The sequence below is a fragment of the Triticum aestivum genome, chromosome 7D (genome assembly GCF_018294505.1).
Source record: "Triticum aestivum cultivar Chinese Spring chromosome 7D, IWGSC CS RefSeq v2.1, whole genome shotgun sequence".
Lineage (NCBI taxonomy): Eukaryota > Viridiplantae > Streptophyta > Magnoliopsida > Poales > Poaceae > Triticum > Triticum aestivum.
The window spans coordinates 629223200-629241844 of record NC_057814.1 but is presented as its reverse complement, the minus strand read 5'-3'; the positions used below and the strand labels follow the sequence as shown (position 1 = coordinate 629241844).

General features: G+C 44.0%; 2 protein-coding genes and 1 pseudogene across 2 annotated transcripts; all 3 read right to left on the bottom strand.

The window, feature by feature from the left end:
• Positions 1-646: 646 nt before the first annotated feature.
• On the bottom strand, positions 647-1434 carry LOC123170547 (uncharacterized; annotated as a pseudogene).
• An 8153-nt stretch (positions 1435-9587) lies between these two features.
• LOC123167093 (protein ENHANCED PSEUDOMONAS SUSCEPTIBILITY 1-like) lies at positions 9588-11531 on the bottom strand. The gene has a single exon (XM_044584927.1). The coding sequence runs from the start codon at positions 11222-11224 to the stop codon at positions 9797-9799; it is 1428 nt and encodes a 475-aa protein (XP_044440862.1). The 5' UTR covers positions 11225-11531; the 3' UTR covers positions 9588-9796.
• Positions 11532-14497: 2966 nt separating this feature from the next.
• On the bottom strand, positions 14498-16578 carry LOC123167724 (thiosulfate sulfurtransferase 16, chloroplastic). The gene is made up of 7 exons (XM_044585584.1): positions 16161-16578; positions 16015-16083; positions 15800-15925; positions 15624-15697; positions 15070-15140; positions 14933-14986; positions 14498-14847 (listed from the first exon to the last, which is right to left on the bottom strand). The coding sequence occupies exons 1-7, from the start codon at positions 16247-16249 to the stop codon at positions 14773-14775; spliced, it is 558 nt and encodes a 185-aa protein (XP_044441519.1). The 5' UTR covers positions 16250-16578; the 3' UTR covers positions 14498-14772.
• Positions 16579-18645: the final 2067 nt, after the last annotated feature.

The window sequence follows — 18645 nt, the reverse complement described above, 5'->3', positions numbered from 1 at the left end:
CTTGCTTCTTCCCTGGCGGTGTTCTTCAATCTACATCTACGCACGGCCCGTCTTCCGATCTGGTCCACGGCGCACACATTGATATTACATGGCAAAACTATCATGCTGCGGCTTCGAGGAGGCACGTCTCGATGACCCAATTTTGTTCGCAACACCGGGAGCACGTTGATATTAATGTGAATAACATCCACGCCAAAAGAGAGCGTTGAATTACGTTGCTATCCACGTGAGGCCCTTCTTGCCTTGGTTCATTTTGTTTTGCGGGGGCACTGCCTTGGTTCACTGACGTCCCCGGCACCTGGGCGCCAGCCGCCAGGGCACGCGGAGGCTTAGTGGTTCAACCTCATGATGGGAAATCTAATCATATATTCCAGATGTTGCTATTATAATTCTTCACGTACTTGTGTTTTTAACTCTGGTCGATTATTTTACAATCAGGCCACACATATCCTATCAACGTGATAAGGTAAATGTCGCTAGTGATTTCTTTATTTAATTTTCTACTTTCTGTTCTACATGGTTTATAAAAACAAGCACACTTTTTATTAAAAAAACATTGCACGGGACCAACAAGAAACCAATCTACTAGTAAATTTCCATCAACGAAGATTACATTGAGTAAAAAAATCATGTCATGGGTCTTAAATTTATTTCTGTATGCAAAAAATTTCACCGTTGTTTCAATGAGAATTTATTGGCCGTCCATATATAGAAATACATAGACTATGAATAAATGATATCTCTGATGTCAATGAGCCCAAAGGGATGGAGGGGCATATACTAGCCGCAACCGCTCCTGGATCTCAGCCACCCTCCTTAACTCGGCCGGCGATGGCTCGAAGCCCTTCTGGATGAACCCGCAGCAAACGATGTCGGACTCCTCCTCGGTGAGGTCAGTGAACCCGTTGATGCCTGGGTGGTTAGTGTCGACCCCTATGGCATAGCCGGCATTGTTCCAGTCGACTCCACGGAGGGCGTCCTTGAATATGGCGTACCGGTGCTCCTCGTGGTCGATGGAGCTGTAGATCTTGTCGTTGGTGGCCTTCCACTCCACGAAGATCTGCCGGGTCTCCTCCTCGCTCCTCTCCCTGTTCCAGGACCAGGCGAGTATCCGCTCTCGTGCCACCACTGGTCGATGTCGCGGAGGCGGTGCTTGAACATGTCGTAGGTGCGCTCCTCCTCGGCGACGGAGCTGTAGGTCTTGCCGAGCTCGGCCTTCCACTTCAGGAAGATCCACCGCGTCTCCTCCTCGCTCCTCTCCTTGTGCACGCCGGCAGATGTGTTGCTCGTGGCCGCCGCCGCCGCCGCCAGCAGAGACACCAGCAGCAGCAGCACCATGGTCCTCATCACGACGGGAAATTTAGGTAGTGGAGTATACGCAGGTAGATGAGATGTGTGGAAGGGCAATGGTCTCGGTTGGTCGAACTCTGGTCGAAACGCTCGCGGTGATCAATAGGTTTGGATTGTGCTCCATATTTAAAGGCTCACGAAGGGACGTACGTACCTACAAGAGACGAGACCTACACGATCGAATCGCATGCAGATCGACACGTACGCGACTCGTATCCGAACCACCCAGGATGGATGGATTTGACCAGCCCAAATCGATCACGATTTTTTTGTTGGAATCAATCTCGGCCATGACAAACAACCACGGAGCACCCCACTTGGCTCTAGCGTTTAATTAATTTAGGACAGTAAAACTGCCTAAGCCCAGCCCTCTCACGACCTGGCAGTTTTTGGCCGTCCGTTCACGTGATCTGATCGATCTGAGCCGTTCGACCTGTTGCCGATATCGAGCTCCATCGCAGTTTTTTTTTTGGCCCAGCTGTCCTAAAGGGCCTCTACTCCCGAAGAAAAATCTGATTTCGGTGGTACACTGGAATTTTGTGCCGGCCCATTTGGCTAACCCGCGCTAGATGTATAGGAGAACGCGGGATCGCCTGACCAATGCCCCTGATTACTTCATGCCGGTTTCTCAAAAAAAAAAAGATTGCTTCATGCCGCCACCGAAGAAAATTATTTGGATCGCTGCCAGAGATATCAACGTGACTGATTGACTCGATCCAGCCGACCGCGATGCAGGCAACGAGGGGATCCTTGGATCCAACCGACGCGGACGATCTATCTACGAGGGGATCGAGCCGACGCGTGTAATGCGGGTCGAGGCAATAGGCATTCGCGTGTTCGGCAGTTCCGTGAGGCAGATCGACAATCAAAATTGATCCTGTGAGACTTGAAGAAGGTAATCAATCTTCAGTTTCCAGCGTCATTCATGGTGGATGATGTATGCCACTCGCCGATGGCGATTAATGAGGGTGTTTGTTTCTCTATTTTCTGATCTGTGTTATATATGTGCTCCCTCGGCCGTCCCTCTCAATCACTGTTCTTGCTCCTTTTCTTTTAAACTGAAGCACCATTCTTACTCTGGCGGCATGGTTCTTGACTAGGTTGGCCTCTATCTTTGTTTTCCCCCTTTCCTGTATCTCTTCTTCCACCAATACTAATATCTTTCGATTCCTATTCCACGTAGATGGTGACTGTTGTTTCACGCCGGAGATATTGCACAAAGCTTTAGGTGACCATTCTTTCTCAAAGCAATGTTGAAGGGCTGAAGATAAGAGGTTTCATGTAGCTCGACCTACAGAGGAACTTTACTAGCTTGAGCTACATGATGATACCCCTTATCTTAGCCATTCATTTTTGCATCGCGATCCGTGCAGGCACATTTATCATTTTTGTTTGTCTCAAACGAAACAACATATAAACTTCAAACTTTGCAGGACAACAACACATTCTAATTACTATGTGGGAAAAAACTTTCAGATTTTTTCATGCATTTAAAATGTTATAAATTATTTTTTTAATCAAAAAAGCCTCATTTGTATATTTTTGTTGGTCCAAAAAATCTGAAAGTTTTTTCACACATTGAAGTTGTAAAGTTTGTTTGATCTACAAAGTTTGAAGTCCATATGTTCTTTCATTTGAGAGAAACAAAAAAGAGAAATCTTCTTGTTGCAAGTTAGTTGGAGAGTACTGATCTCAAAGCAATGTTGAAGGGCTGAAGATAAGAGGTTCCATGTAGCTCGACCTACAGAGGAACTTTACCCAAAGAAATTCGTGAGTAACTGCTACTGTGTTTTAGATGCTTGGTTTCTTTTTTCAAGATTTTGCTTCAGTTTAGGTCAACCATCAATCGGTTTCAGGGTAATCTCTATTCTTATCATCTTTATGTAGAATGAATGTTAGGTACAGGAGCACATCTCTGTATGGAGCGAATTCACTTGAGAAGCTAAACAATTTTTTTTTATTGTACATCATGTACTCTTTGTCTTTGTACTTAATCCTTGTTCTATTGGATAGTCGACTTTACAAGTAATACAAAGCTTGCAATTTTTCCTTATAAGAATTCATGCTATTTCTATTTTTGCAGCGGATGCAATGGAATTCAGGTGGCAGTTGCTGACCAGACTGAGTCTATAACAAATGAGCAGTACCTATGACCGTATCACGTAGGATGAACATGATGTACACCCAAAAAATTGTTGACATGTTAAGTATATTTTCACGGCGCGGATGCTGAAGTCCGAGCAGGTAAATCAGAAGCTACTGCAGCTACTAGACTGCAAGCTGCAGTTTGGTTGTGCATCATGCCAGGTAACATATCCAGGATGCAGCTAGAGCTAAGATTTGTTGATAAATAGGGTTCAGTCCCCTCTTCGGTTGCACACATTATTAGTTTGCCTTTGTGGGGAAACAGATTGGATGAACGGATCGGTTAATTAAACTATGGTTCGTGCCAGTAAGTTGATTGTTTCTATATAGAAAAACAAAATGTTAGTGCCATTGTTCTATTTTTCTTCTTGGATTCCAGTAAGTTGAATCGGTTTGGATAAAATCAAAATGTTAGCAACCTTGTAATTTGCACAATATATATGCTTGTATTCCTCATTTCTATTCAATTAAAATCACTGTATGGTTCATTATGTTATGACCTGAATCTTGATGTGATGTACAGTAGTACAAGTGTGATGTCTGATGATCTTTAGAAAATGCTTAATACAGGAATGGTTGAAAGTATACAAAGCTATGCCAATGAATTAAAAAATGCACTTTATTGAAAAAAATAAAGGGTGGTTTCCGTTTGATATAAAAGTGCAACAAAAAGGAAAATAGATGTGTCAATTTATGTTCCTTCTGCTATGCTTCATACAAAGCTATGTCTCACTCTGTCATTTAAGTACAAGTTTTGTTCGATAGTTTGTTCAGTTACTTATCTATATATGTGTTCTCTGGTAGGAAACCCTATCCATCAGACGCGTAACTCTTGAGGTATGGAAAGAAAAATAGAGCGCCTAAATAATTTTGTTGTATCCTCCTCATTACTTGCTTATAATAATTGTTGCCAAAATTTGTTGTTAACCTAAACATACAATGATGACAGGATACATGAAGAAGACACACTCATCAATCTTTCAGAAGCAGAAGTTCACTAAGCAGGAGTAGAAATCACCTGAGTTATACCTAGATTGCCGCTAGTATATGAACATCTGCATTTGGATAGTCAATAGAGGTGTGATTTATGGTTTTATAGGAAATGTGTTTGACAACCGTTTTGCTGTAGCTATTATCCATGCAGTGCTCATGCTCTTAGTTGGTCTCTCTTGCTCCCCCGTCCCCTATTGGGCCCCTTGTACTTTTAGTCAAATTTGACCATCTATATGACTAAAAATATAAGATTTGTATGCTACAAAATGTATACAATTAGATTTGTTCTCAAAATAAGATTCTCACGGTATAATTTTTGTGACATATATTTTACATTGTATATATTAAATTTATGGTCAAAGTTTGACATTGAATACACGGGGACCTAATAAATCCAAAAGAAGCGAGTATTCTTATGCAAAATCAAACTATTGCCAACCTTCTTAACATCGAACACATTCCTACGAGCATAATAATCAACTTAAAATATTTGTTCCGCCGATAACTAACATGCTCACGACAAAATAAACAGGCACAAATGCACACATTGTCAATTGAATTTCAGGTAAAAGATATGATTCATAGGTGTGATATTGATACTACACTTAAATACAATATATGATTACATGATGATTAAATTAGTACATTTACGTATAATTGCAACAATCACCAATATTATAGTGCCAAAATGGACGGGCACAGCAACGCGCGCCACCGACGATCTAATAAGCAGTATAATGAACTTTGGGTTAGTGCCAATAATAACATTTTTTTACATGGAACGCTGATACCATTAACTTAGCTCAGCAGAAGTTACAAGTTCTGTGATCTCATCCACCCAAATATGGAATAACCCAAGACTAGATGCACCTAAAGCCGCCAAAACACGTGCCTACTTGTTACACTCACGAGGCTTATACATGATTTGAAACTCAATGAAGGCAGGGCCTTTGGTACTCGGAATAGAGCTCCCAGCGGATACAAGTCATATGTGTCATTCCACATTTCCTGTACTAGGCCCATACAGTCTGATCACATGTAAAAAAGAGCAATGTTTTGATCATCATGTTCTAGTTTTTTTATTTTTGACAATGAGCTATGGCAAAGCATGATGATCGGGTCGCTGCTGGCGCGTCCAGTACCCAGCCAAGTGAAGAGCGCTCGCTCTGAAATTTTATTTGGCGAGCTAAGGTGCCACTAAAGATGCGCACGGCGGCATGGGCAGCGGCGACCGGTGCACTTGCAACCAACCACTGCAAGGCTTACCGCCATATAGCTACACGAGGTACATGCATGATTTGTGGTATTGAGGAGGAAAGTTCATTCCATGCATTTGTTACATGTGGTCATGCGAGGAGTCTATGGGAAGCGATGGGAGCAATTTGGCCACTTCCATCAAATGAGCGACTCATTGATATGGCTGCTGCACGTTCTTGCTAACTGCATGGAGCAGAACCGCGACATGGTAATCGTTCTTATATGGCGTATTTTGCAGCTGCAATCGCATATTGTGCATGGTAAAACAATATCCATGGGGGCCACGGTCGAGACGAGTGTTGACTTTCTGGATATAGCTATTTGAGGTCATTATCACATGTTAGGAGGTTCAGTACTGAGGAAATTATTAAAGAAAAATGGCCGCGGATGTTATTCAGCCTCTACCGTGTAACACAAGTGTATCTATACCTGCACCATGGCCTCGGCCTCCGGCTGGACATGCTGCCCTATCTGTTGACGGTTCGTTTTCACCTCTTGATGGGTCAGCGGCTGCAGGTATGATCTTCCGCAGAGATGGAACTGTGATTTTTGCAGCATATGGAGTTATATTTAACTGCAACGACGCATTAGAAGCGGAAATACATGCTATTATACAAGGTATGACATTAACCTATCAGCATACAGAGCTACCAGTGTATGTGCAGTCGGATTCTTCGGAGGCTTTGTCCATCTTATCAGGCGATAGATTATCTTGATCGGCATATGGTCATCTGGCAATGGAAATTAAGTTTCTAATGGAAGGACGGGAGTTCATTCCCCAAAAGCTTACTAGGTTTCAGAGTAGGATAGCAGATTGTTTGGCTAATTAGAGTCGTAGTGAGTCCTGTAATGCTGTTTGACTTTAAAAAGGTCCCTCTTGTATCGAAGAACTGTTGCCAGCAAATTGTAATCCTATTACTACCTAAGGAATAAAACTCCCAATTTCCCCGCAGAAAAAGAATATATTAATATCAAGCAATACCAATTACACCTTGCATCTGCAACAACGTGGTGTCAGGAACTAATTGAGACGACAACGAATAACAAACAGATATTACTCTCCATACTTTATATTTTCAGAAATAATATGTTGGCGAATGTTCTCCCAGGGTAATCCCGGCAAACACACTCTGCTCCGTCGGATTCACTGTACGAATCTGGGCGCACGGATAGGAGACACCTCAGATTCTTAAACTCGTTCGATTGTGATACAAAATCTAGCAAACGCTATGCTAGTCAAAACACCACCGCACACCGCATTGACTAGCGACGTGAGCCTCCACCTTTACCTAGATGGTAAAATATTGACTTTTTTTTGAAACTATGATGATTTTTATATCAAATTCGGAAACTATACACCCTAATGCAGAAAAATCAAAAGTATCACCCTGTCGGCCTCCTGTTGGCCGAAGAGGGACTTTTCGGCCTACCGCTGGCCAAAAAGGACTTTTCGGCCAACAGTTGGCCAAAGAGTCCCTCTTCGGCCAACACCGGCTCTACTGTTTTAGAAAATTCATATCAATTAGGTATTTTAGTATTTTAATTTGATTCTTTTTGCATTAGATTAGAAATTTTATGAAGTTTCTGTAGATATCAAGTTTGACTAGATTTGAAAGTTTGAATTTGAATTTTTATGAATTTGCTCAAATTACTAGATTGCCTATAATTTGAGCTAGGAGTATTCTTTTTAGATGGTTCTTTTTGCTACTGGTTCTTTGTGACTTTGTTTATCAGTAGTAATTAATTGGTGAATTTTAGGATTATTTACAATTAGGTTTTCATGAAAACAGTTCTGTTTTAGTGTTTTATAGGTTTTGTGCAATTTCTTTTAATTTTAATTGCTTTAAATTGTTTTCTTTATTTTTTTGACATATTCTTTTAGTTTCTGTTAAGTTATTAGTAGATATTTTATTTGTAGTATTTTTTGTATTTTATTTCTTTTATCCTCCATTTTCTTTCCCGTCGTTCTTTCCCTCCATTTTCTCCCGCTATTTTCTTTGCCGCCATTTTCTCCCGCCATTCTTTGCCGCCATTCTTTGCCTCCATTTTCTCCTGCCATTTTCTTTCCCGTCATTTTATTTGCCGCCATTCTCTCCCTCCATTTTCTCCCGCCATTTTATTTCCTGCCATTCTCTCCCGCCATTTTCTTTCCCGCTATTTTCTTTCCCGCCATTCTCTCCCGCCATCTTCTTTCCTGCCATCTTCTTTCTCGCCATCTTCACTTCTCAACTTATAAAACGAGCCTCATGTTGTCCATGACCGTAGATAACATCGTCTGACATGGTCTGTGTTTCCTGCGTCGGTGCTGCTGGTAGAGTGTGAAACACTGTCTGAGAGAAGTCATAAGTGTTTGCAGCTTCGTCATCATCATCGGAGAGTGTTTCACACTTATGACTTCTCTCACACAGTGTTTCACACTCCACATGAAGGCGTCATAGTCATCCTCCGTCGATGCAGCACTCCTTAGTGTGGCGGGAGAGAATGGGGGGAAAGAAAATGGCGGGAGAAAATGGCGGCAAAGAAGATGGCGGGAAAGAAAATGGAGGGAAAAAGATTGCGGAAAAGTATTTTTTTCATGTATAAAACGGCAATGGTTGTACAGGATTTATAAGGAACTTTTAAATATAAACTCCTATGAAGCTCAAAACAAGTTTTCTAGTAGGATAAAAGAAATAAAATAAAAAATACTACAAATAAAATAGCTAGTGATAACTAAAAAGAAACAAAAAGAATATGTCAAAAAAACTAAAGAAAATAATTTAAAGCAATTAAAATTAAAAGAAATGGCATAAAACCTATAAAACACTAAAACAAAACTGTTTTCAAAAAAATCTAATTTTAAATAATTATAAAATTCGCCAATTAATTACTACTGATAAACAAAGTCACAAAGAACCAGTAGCAAAAAGAATCATCTGAAAAAATACTCCTAGCTCAAATTATAGGCAATCTAGTGATTTGAGCAAATTCATGAAAATTCAAATTCAAACTTTCAAATCTAGTCAAACTTGATATCTACAGAAACTTAATAAAATTTCTAATCTAATGCAAAAAGAATCAAATTAAAATACTAAAAATACTAATTGATATAAATTTTCTAAAACAGTAGAGCAGGTGTTGGCCAAAGAGGGACTTTTTGGCCAACTGTTGGCCGAAAAGTCCTTTTTTGGCCAACGGTTGGCCGAAAAGTCTCTCTTCGGCCAACATGAGGCCGACAGGGTGATACTTTTGATTTTTCTGTATTAGGGTGTATAGTTTCCAAATTTGCTATAAAAATCATCATAGTTTCAAAAAAAACCCTAAAATATTTTCTTCCTAGGTACATGACAATTTTTCTAAAAAAAAATAACATGGCATTTTTGTAACTTGTTGAAGTTTGTCACATGGCAAATTCAAACTTTTTTTAGCGTTCGCAAGTCAAAATTGTTTTTGTACATGGCATTTTTATTATTAATAACATGCCATTTTTATTATTAAGAGGATGACATTTTTATCTAATGTTCACAAGTCAAGTTTGTTTTTTGTTTATGGATCTTATATTTTTAATAACCTACCATATTTATTATTAAGAGGATGATATGTGTTATTATTCATAACATGACATTTTTATTATCAGAATGATGGCATGTTTCTAAATAAAAAAAAGCATGTTTAGACTATGGCAAATATATTTTTTCGCTTGAAGTTGCCATCGGACCAATTCTGTTTGTCTTACGAATTAGAGCATTTTTTTATTTTTGTTTTGTTTTTCTGCCTTTTATGTAGTATCAGATTTTTTTTTCAGTTAATGACATTTTTTCTCCAAAAAATTGACAAGTTTTCAAACGCGCTGGAACATGGGCTGTGACGAACCAATTCGTTGGCATTTTAGCGAGAGCGAAAAGGAAAAGAAAGAAGCAAAACCTTCGGAAGAGATCATCAGTACAGAGTGAGTACTATAGACTACTGTGGCCACGGCAAGGCGGGCCGTGGTCACCACGGCACAGCAAGGCGAGCATGGCCCCGCCATCGCCGCGGAACAGAGCGTTGTCATCTCCACCCCCACCCCCGTTCAAACATTCCCCACCTGTGCCGGCGCGTCCGGCGAGACGGCGGCCCAGAACTCCTCGTCCTCCTCGAGCACGGCCATGTGCTCCGGCGTGAGCGTGAGCTCCGCGTCCATGCTGCCTCCCCCATCAGGACATGGGTACAACGACGTGCCCCCGTCGACCTTGTTCGCCTTGCCGCTCCGCGCCGCCACCGGCTTCCCCAACCCGAAGTCACACCCGAACATATCGAACCGCGGCGAGCTCCCCATCAGCGTCCCGCATGGATCGTGCCAGCTCATCATGTACGCCGGCGGGTCTCTCTCCGGCGGTTTCGCCGTCAAGGCCGCCACCCGCTCCCTGATGACCGCGTCTGTGTGCGCCGCCACCGCGCGCCCGACGGCCGCCGCTGCCCACCCGTGCCCGCGCTCCAGCAGCTCCGGTGCGCGCACCGCCTCCGTGCTGATGGTGCTGATGGCGTTGCCGAAGTACTCCGCCGGCAGCTGTGGCCGGAGCCGCCCGCGGTTGTTGATGGCCACGCGGCACGTGGTCTCCTTTTCCGGCGACAGCCGCCGTGCGCGGGTGATGCAACGCCATAGGAGCGAGGTCAGCGCCTGAAACCTGGTCAGGGCGGCGGCACCCTGCGCGTCGCCGGTGGCCAAGAGCTCCTGGCGTGCCCGCTCCTTGAGCGCCGCCAGCGACTCCGACGAGAAGTGGAGCATCCGCTCGCGCAGCAGCGTCTGTGGGGTGCGCTCGATGAGGTCGGACAGTTCCGTGCACGGCAGCACGACCGGCGCCGCGGCGCCTCCATCGGGTGACCAGCGGTCGAGCAAGGGCCGGCGTAAGGGCTGCTCCCGCGGGGAACCGAGGAGCCTGGCGCGCGCGATCTCGGCCCAGGCGTTGATGAAGCCCCAGAAGGCGGTGCCGTCGGAGAGCGCGTGGTTGTAGGAGAAGCCAACGAAGACGCCGTCGGCGAGGTCGGTGACCTGCACGGCGAGGAGCGGGTGGTTGCGGCCGTCGTAGTTGATAGCGCCATCGAGCAGGAAGAATGACTGAAGCACGGGCGGCACGTCCACGTCGGGAGGAACCACGTCCGCCATGGTGACGCCGTCATCGGCGACGGCGTGGACAACCTGGACGCCCTGCCCGTCGCAGTCGATGGAGACGGAGCATCCCACGACAACGTCGCCCTGTTCACCGTCGCCGTAGTGCTGGTCGGTGACGAAGCGGCCGGCGACGGGGTAGTAGTGGACGAGCGCGTCGGCGAGGGCGGCGGCGAGGTGGTCGACGACGTGGGCGGCGGTGGGGAGGAGCGTGCCCGTGGGCTTGTGGAAGAGGTGGCCCTTCTGGATGTAGTTGGCGGAGAGCATGGGGACGTCCCAGGTGGTGAGCGGGATGCGGCGGCGCGGCCGCAGCGGCGGCCTCACCGTGCGCGACGACACCACGGTCACCATCTTGCTTTGCTTGCTTGTGGATTGGGATGATTCGCTGTCTGATGTGTGTGCACCAACGTGATCGATATCATCTCAGGGTTATAATGTGTGTGTGAGGGTGAGGCCGATGGGACAGCTAGAGATCTTGTCCTCACGCAACCTGTATTATTCGTTTATTAGTCCACGTGATGCACCATGCACGTACAGATGTACACACCACAAAAAGTGTGAACACCACAAAAGATTCAAACGTGCACATAAACATGCTGCGGTTTTGTTATCCAGCCACATCACGCCAGCCAGTGAGCAAATGACAACATCAAGTATTCTCAACTCCAACACGGATCATTAAATCTGGAAACGCTTGTACCCGACGCGCTGGCCAAAACTTCGGCCCGTCGAGCGCAAGCCACACGATTCAAGCTCAGCCTACGTCTTGCAAAGCCCCCTGCCCCACCTTATCTTTTTTTTTTTCATGTATTCTTCCTCCCGATCCCCTTCTCTCGCTCAGCCGCTCGTCTTCTTCCTCTGGATCCCCTTCTCTCTCTCAGCCACTCCTTGTCTTCCTCCTTCAGATCCCACCGCTGGCTAGCCCCAATCCCACGTAGATCCCCATCTTTCAACATCAGCGCACATAAACATTTCTTTCACTGCCCCCGGCTTCCAGATTCCCTCTGCCCCGGCGAGCCGGAGTTGGGAAGCCGCCTATCGCCGCTGTGACTTTTAGAGTGGTAGATTCAGTTGTGTCTCCGCGTTATGCATGTGCTTTTAGCAGAGCGAATGACATTGCTTCGTGTGTTGTCTAGTGGCTTCTTCTCCAACAGGCAACATATGGATATTTTTTAAAGAAATTCATAAGCCTAAAAATGGTCACAAAATTTAAAACAATTTCAGGAAAAATTGCTCACAAATTTCAGTAATGTAATCCAAAATTTTAAAACATGAATTACGAAAAAAAATAATACTTTGGCTCTCTTTTTTTTCTCTTTCTTCATTATGCTTTGGTTCTTTGTTTCTTTCTTGGTTTTATTCAGTTTTTTGTTTTCCTTTTTGTTTCTTTGTCAGTTTTTACCGGGTTTTTTTTACCACATGTCTACGTTTTTCTCAGTGCACAATATACATTTTAGAGCACACGTGAAATATTTTCTGATACATGTTGGATATTTTCAAAATACATGATGTACCTTTTTAAAAATACATCTTTTGAACACTTTTTGAATACATGGTGACCTTTTCAAAATATACATTGTACATTTTTACTGGCAATAAAGAAATTTAAAAAAAAGGGAAACATTTTTTACATTGTAGTTTTTTTAAAACTTCATGGCCATTTTTTTGAAGCACGTGATTATTTCTTTAAAATGTTATCCACATTATTAACTGAAATAAACACTTTTATTAATAGACACGAACACATTTCTACATTGTATATAACATTTTTTAAGTTTTCACGTACATTTTTTTGAACACAGGGATATTTACATAAAATGTCACGTACATTTTTTAAATGGTATGAATCATTGTTTTATATTAAAAAAAATTACGTGGCATACACATTTAAACAAAATCGCACACATTGTTTTGAAAGATGGGAACATTTTCCCAGTTATCAACATTTTTTTAAACTGCACTAACACATTTTCTATATTATGTTAACATTTTTTCAAATACGTACTTTAAAATTTCCTAAGTAAATTTAAGTTATGCATTTAAAAATAAATATAACTAAAAAATAGAAGAAAAAATTGAATGACGTCATCATAATGAGCCATGTCCTACTGAGCCGGCGCACCACCGGGTAGGCAAGGCAGCCGTCTGCCTCGCAATAAGCGGCACATAGCCGTCCCCTATTTGGAGCTCCTATCTATCGCTAGGTGCGACAGATAGTAGAAAAAACGCAAACGCCTGCATTCCTTCGGCGGCCCATTTTGGACGTTGTATCATATGCGTTCAGGTCTAGTTTGGTTTTCTTTTCGACTGCAGTTTTGGGTGGTTTTCTGGTGTTTATTAGTTTTCAACCGATTTGAATAAAAATGGGAACATGAAATATGTTTTTAAATTTACTATTTTTAACTTTTATGAAAAACTTTATATAAAGATCAGACCTATTTATAAATGTTGAACATATTTTTAAATTTTGTTAACATTTAAAAAGTAAAATTAAATAAATAATCATACATTTTTATAAATTATGATTTGTTTTTTGAAAAATTGGGGATCATTTTTCTCAAAAATGAAAGAGAAAACCTAAAAATAAACCCTATAGAGGAAACAAATAAAAATAAGAAATACAATAGCTAAAACCGGAATCCTATAGCTAACTGGGCCCGCCCATTTTGTTCGCTAGGTCGCTCCTTGTGTGCGATTGCTCGACACTTTTGTCACAAGAGAGTGAGAAATAGGGATTGCCAACTCTTCGGGTCAACACCACTTCTTTTTTTCCTCTTTAGCGAGAGGAGTCAACACCACTTGCACAATTCACAGACTCCCACTCAAGAAAAAACACCACTTGCACAATGTAATCAACTCTTCGAGTCAACAAGAAACCCCCATGACAATTCAAACCCAAACCGAAGATGAGATTGCTTGGAAAACAAATTCAAAATAAGGCAATGTCCGGCCTTTGCGTTGTTTGATGCACACAACCGTAAGGGTGGATCCGACGCTAGGTTCTAGTGGAGGGCACTAGGATAGATTTCCTAGCCGATCGACAAATGCACCTTTGATTCCCAGGGGCCGGGTGTGGCATCACCGCGAAAATTATGCATATGAGGGCTTGCCTTTTTCCTTCCCGAACGGTTGCCTTTGTTCCGAAGATATATTAGTGTCTGCCATTAGTGTATAGCACTGAATGAGAGGGGGCTTTCACGTAAAAAAAGCAACACTGAGAGGGCGTTGAGATTTTTTTTTTAATTTCCAGATGTTTGTTTTCTCCATAAGCGGCCAGATAACCGCCTAGCATTGTGGATGCTCTAAGATGGCTTCAAACATCATGCAGTATCGTAAACAAACACATGGCAAGTGCGTTTATTCTAATGCGGTTAATTTCTTTATGCATAGATTGACAGGTTGTAGAGCACACGAGGAGGCTTGTGCTTTGCTTCTTCATCCTCGTTTCACTCTCTCAAGGAACAGTGCTCTTTGCTTTTGGGAAGGGCCGTTGATGAACTGCATTCCGTGTCATGGTTCAAGTTGTATATTGTTAATTTCAGTTCAGATTCAGTGCCCACATTGTGTATACTCTGTCACTGTGAGCTGTAAGTGCCATCACGCCATGATGCCAATGGCAAGATAGATCACAGCTTAAAAAATTCTGATCAGATTAGGTTTTACACAATTTACAGAAGGCATCGAAAGGAATATTGGACAGGGTCATAATCTTTTGTTGTGCTAACATTTTGCACATATCCTATACATAAATGGCAAGCTACACTAATTTATTGAGTGCACTATCGTGGTGCCTTGAATCCGAGATCAAGACGACAATACTGGTTACAACCTTGGAGCAGAGTAGCCTCAACCCTCGAGACAGGTTGTAATGTTTCAGACACATTGAGAAGTCGACGACATCACTGGTTGATCGGCAGCTCGTTCTCCTTCCAAGCAGAATACCCTCCGGCGATGTCGGTCACACCAGTGTAACCCTGAAAAATGTTACAAACACACATGACAGAGAGCAGTTTACCAAACATCAGCGATGATGAGATGGATTGCCATTGACGTGCTTACGGCGGAGCAGAGTTCGGCTGCTGCCATGAGAGACCTCCTGCCACTTTGGCATCCCTGGAGATAAGTTTTGAGAATGTAAGGAGGATATGACAACTCAAACGAAAACAAAAAAAATGGGGCGTGTGTGGAAGACGTACGATGATGATCTCGTCCTCCCTCCTGAATATCGCCGACACTTGCTCTAGAAAACCTGAGTTTTTGGCCATCCCTGCCAATGGAAATTTAAATTTGATCAGAGCAGAGAAGGTAAACTTCATCCGGAAGGACATGCCCGCATCACTCTGAAGCAACTTGGATTTGGATGTAGCTAGTGAATAGTGATAGACAATTAGACAATTATGCATTCATCAGCGTCCGTAAAATGCTCCTGATCATGGTGCCAAGCAACAATAAACAAAACCACTATTCGCGGCGCCAATAGAGACACCATAATGCACGTGCATTCACGTGTAGGTTCAGATTTATACACCTGCCCACTGACTGCAGCGCTGCCTACCCTGATTTGTCAGGTTGGTGCGGATGTTCATATTCTGAAACCACTCTGGTCCAAAAATACAACACTTTTTGCGTTGGACTAGATGATTAACTATAACTGATCTTGCTAGCATTGGTCCCATGTATTTCTTTCTATGATCACAAGACACAAGAGGGAGCTTCACTGGAGTGAAGTGGGTTTGATTAATCGAATTACCTGAGCCGGTGCTGTGCATGTAGGGGATGTTCACCGCTCCTGCCGGATGCCCGCCGCCGAACTCGCCCTCCGTTCTGAAGAGACAAGGCATCAGCAAAACTGGTTTCGGATCGATGTAACGAATTCGTTCAGGGAACTGAATTTTTCTCTCAGTCAGTTGACAGTACAGTCTTTACCTGACGTCGAGGTAGCGGTGGCCGGCCAGCTGCAGCTCGTAGGCGACGCGCACCGGCACCGATGGCGGCACGGCGGCCACCTCCGCACCCGCTTCCTTGGGGCCCAACGCCGCTCCGGTGCCGTATCTGGAGCGAGAAGAAGGAACAAGCGTGTAAATAGCCGGATAAAGCCCTGTCATCCGACCAGTCCCACCCGATCGATCACCATGACTGACCTGACGGAGCCGAGCATCCTCCCGGCGGCGCACACCGGCCTTGCTCCCTCGGCGCCGAGCCGCCGCAGCCTGCAGGTCAGATTTGAGACGGAGCACGAAGCAGATCGGAACCGAAAGGATCCAGGATCGGTTGTATAGATACTTACCTGCAGGAGGTGATGGCGAGGGGCGTGGGGTGAGCGACGAGGCGCGCGGGGAGGGAGGCGCAGCGGGCGAAGAAGCAGGCCGACGCCATTTTATCTCTCAATCGTCTCGGTCGCGGCGTTCGTTTGGATCGATGTGTTCTCCTCCTCCTTGTTCCTCTTCTTGTTCTTGGGGACTCCGGAGCCGGACTGGGCGGAATGAGGGGAAGGAATTGAAGGGAGGAGAGTTTCCAAATGAAGTTTCTCCCTCTTCTTCGTCGGTATACCTATGGAAATCTGGCTCCTTGGGCGCCTATTTATTCGCGATTGGAGAAACCAATGGTACGTTTTGCCTGCTAGCCAGTATGCTGTAACAATAACAGAAGGGAAACCACGTGTTTTCTTGTCCTATCCAACGTTAACCTTGCACCTGCACATGGTTTGGGGAGACAGTTATGCTACCGAGCTACTTGGTTTATGACGATGGTTGGTAGCAAGTGGGAAGAAAGCTGCACCCGAAGTAGTCCTGAACAATGTCCTCGGCGAGGTGGATGACCGTGACTGACTCGATTTGCATGACCAATTTTTCGGAGACATGCATCTCTGCTCCTAAAGGAGCAGCAGGTAGGTCATTTCGTTTGTTGGTTTCTGCGCAACTCACTCGCTGCATGGCCTCATGCTATGCCCCTCGGGCTGATATGCATCCAACTTGGCGGCACACTTTCTGTGAATGCTTTCGGAGTAGGCCTATTAGTAGCCGGCGCCTACGCATGATTCTCTTTTTAATTTTGCATTCCTTTTAAATTCAATATCTTATTTTAAGTTGATGAACTTTTCTCAGTTTAGTAACCTATTTTCTAAAACGACACATAACAGGCCGGCCCAAAACAAGCCTCTCCCTAGCACAGTGCACTGGTTTGGGGGACATTTCCCTCTGGATTTTTGCAGAGTGGTTTCTCTGGTTTTCTTTGTCATAGATTATTGTTCGGTTTCTATATATATTTCTTTTTCTACTTTCGTATTTTCCTTTTTTTCTTTTTCTTTTTTCGGTTTTTTTTCATTTGTTTTCAAATGCGTGAACTATTTTCAAATTCAGGATTATTTTTTAAATTCATGAAGTTTTCTAAATTTAGTGAATTTTTTCCAAATAGTTATATTTTCAAATTGGTGATTTTTTTTTTCAAATTGGTGATTCTCTTTTTAATTTGGCATTTTTAAAAATTCAATATTTTTAAATTTTTGTAAACTTTTCAAATTTCATGGGCTTCCTCATCTTTTATGAACTTTTAGAAAAATTCCAGAACATTTTTAATATTTGTGAACTTTTACAAAATCAGTGACGCAGCAGAATACGAACGAGCCAACAGGTAAATGCCAATGGGCCGCGGCCCACCTAGCGATCCGCGCGAGCGGCAGCGCGATTCAGGGCGCCTGAAGCGCTGTATAGGCGCTCTAGGAGAGGGCTTGTGTCGTGTCTCCGCCGTAGGTTCCACCTTCTCCTTCCCCTCCTCTTTCATGCGAGGGCGAGAGCACCCCCGAGAACCTCCTCCCCCAACCCTCCCCTCCAGCTCGGGCTGGTCTCCGTCTCCGTCCCCATCTGAATCCCGACGGCCATGGCGGCAGGAGCTTCTCCTCGATTGTACTCCTCTACGCCCTCGCTTGGGGCCGCGGGGTCTTCTTGCCCTATCGGCGGCGGGGTGTTCACCTGGGCCCGCCTCACCGACGACACCTTTGCGCCCCTGGCCGCAGGTGGGCTCGGCTACTGGCCTACTGCATCCAGGAACCCTTGTTACACTACCGACCTACAAATCAATTTCCCCAAACCGGTTTCCTCCATTCTGTGTTTCGTTTGCTGGAGGGTGAATTCTGTTGTCTGCAAGGAACAACTTCTCGTCGACGTCGACTGCATCAAGGAATGTATTAATTAATTTGCCTCCTTTTTGTTTTACCTGTCATCATCGATGGATTTTTGTTTTCATCTCTCGGCGGTATTCGATGGACTGTTTGAATAGACTGAAACGATTGGAATTCTAGGATTAGAGACAAGTGGATTTTTTACCCTCTGAGACACAAGAATTCTAGGATCAAAATTATGGATAATTAATCTATATCCATCACAGAAAGCTAGCTTGCAAAACCAACCTGATCACAGACAGCTACTCAATATTATTGCAGTGAACTGGTAGTGGTACTCCTCATGCTCATGGTTGCAGCTTACTATAGCACGGTAGCAGAGCAGGTTAAAAAGGCCACAATCTACATTGAAGGCCCTGCTTGCTTACTCCCTCCGTCCACTGTTCAGCTTCCTGTGTTCTTTCCCCATCTTCACCAACCACTAGTTGTTTTCCTTCTTCCCCTGGAGACAAGTTAACTCTTTCTGCCTACTAACAAACCAGGAGGAAGAGACAGGAAGTATCATGTTTCGTTTCACTTTCACCCGATGGCACGCTGATGGATGCTCAAGTGTTGTCATGTGCACGGGCCTTGAAGACCGCGACGCCGCTAGCAC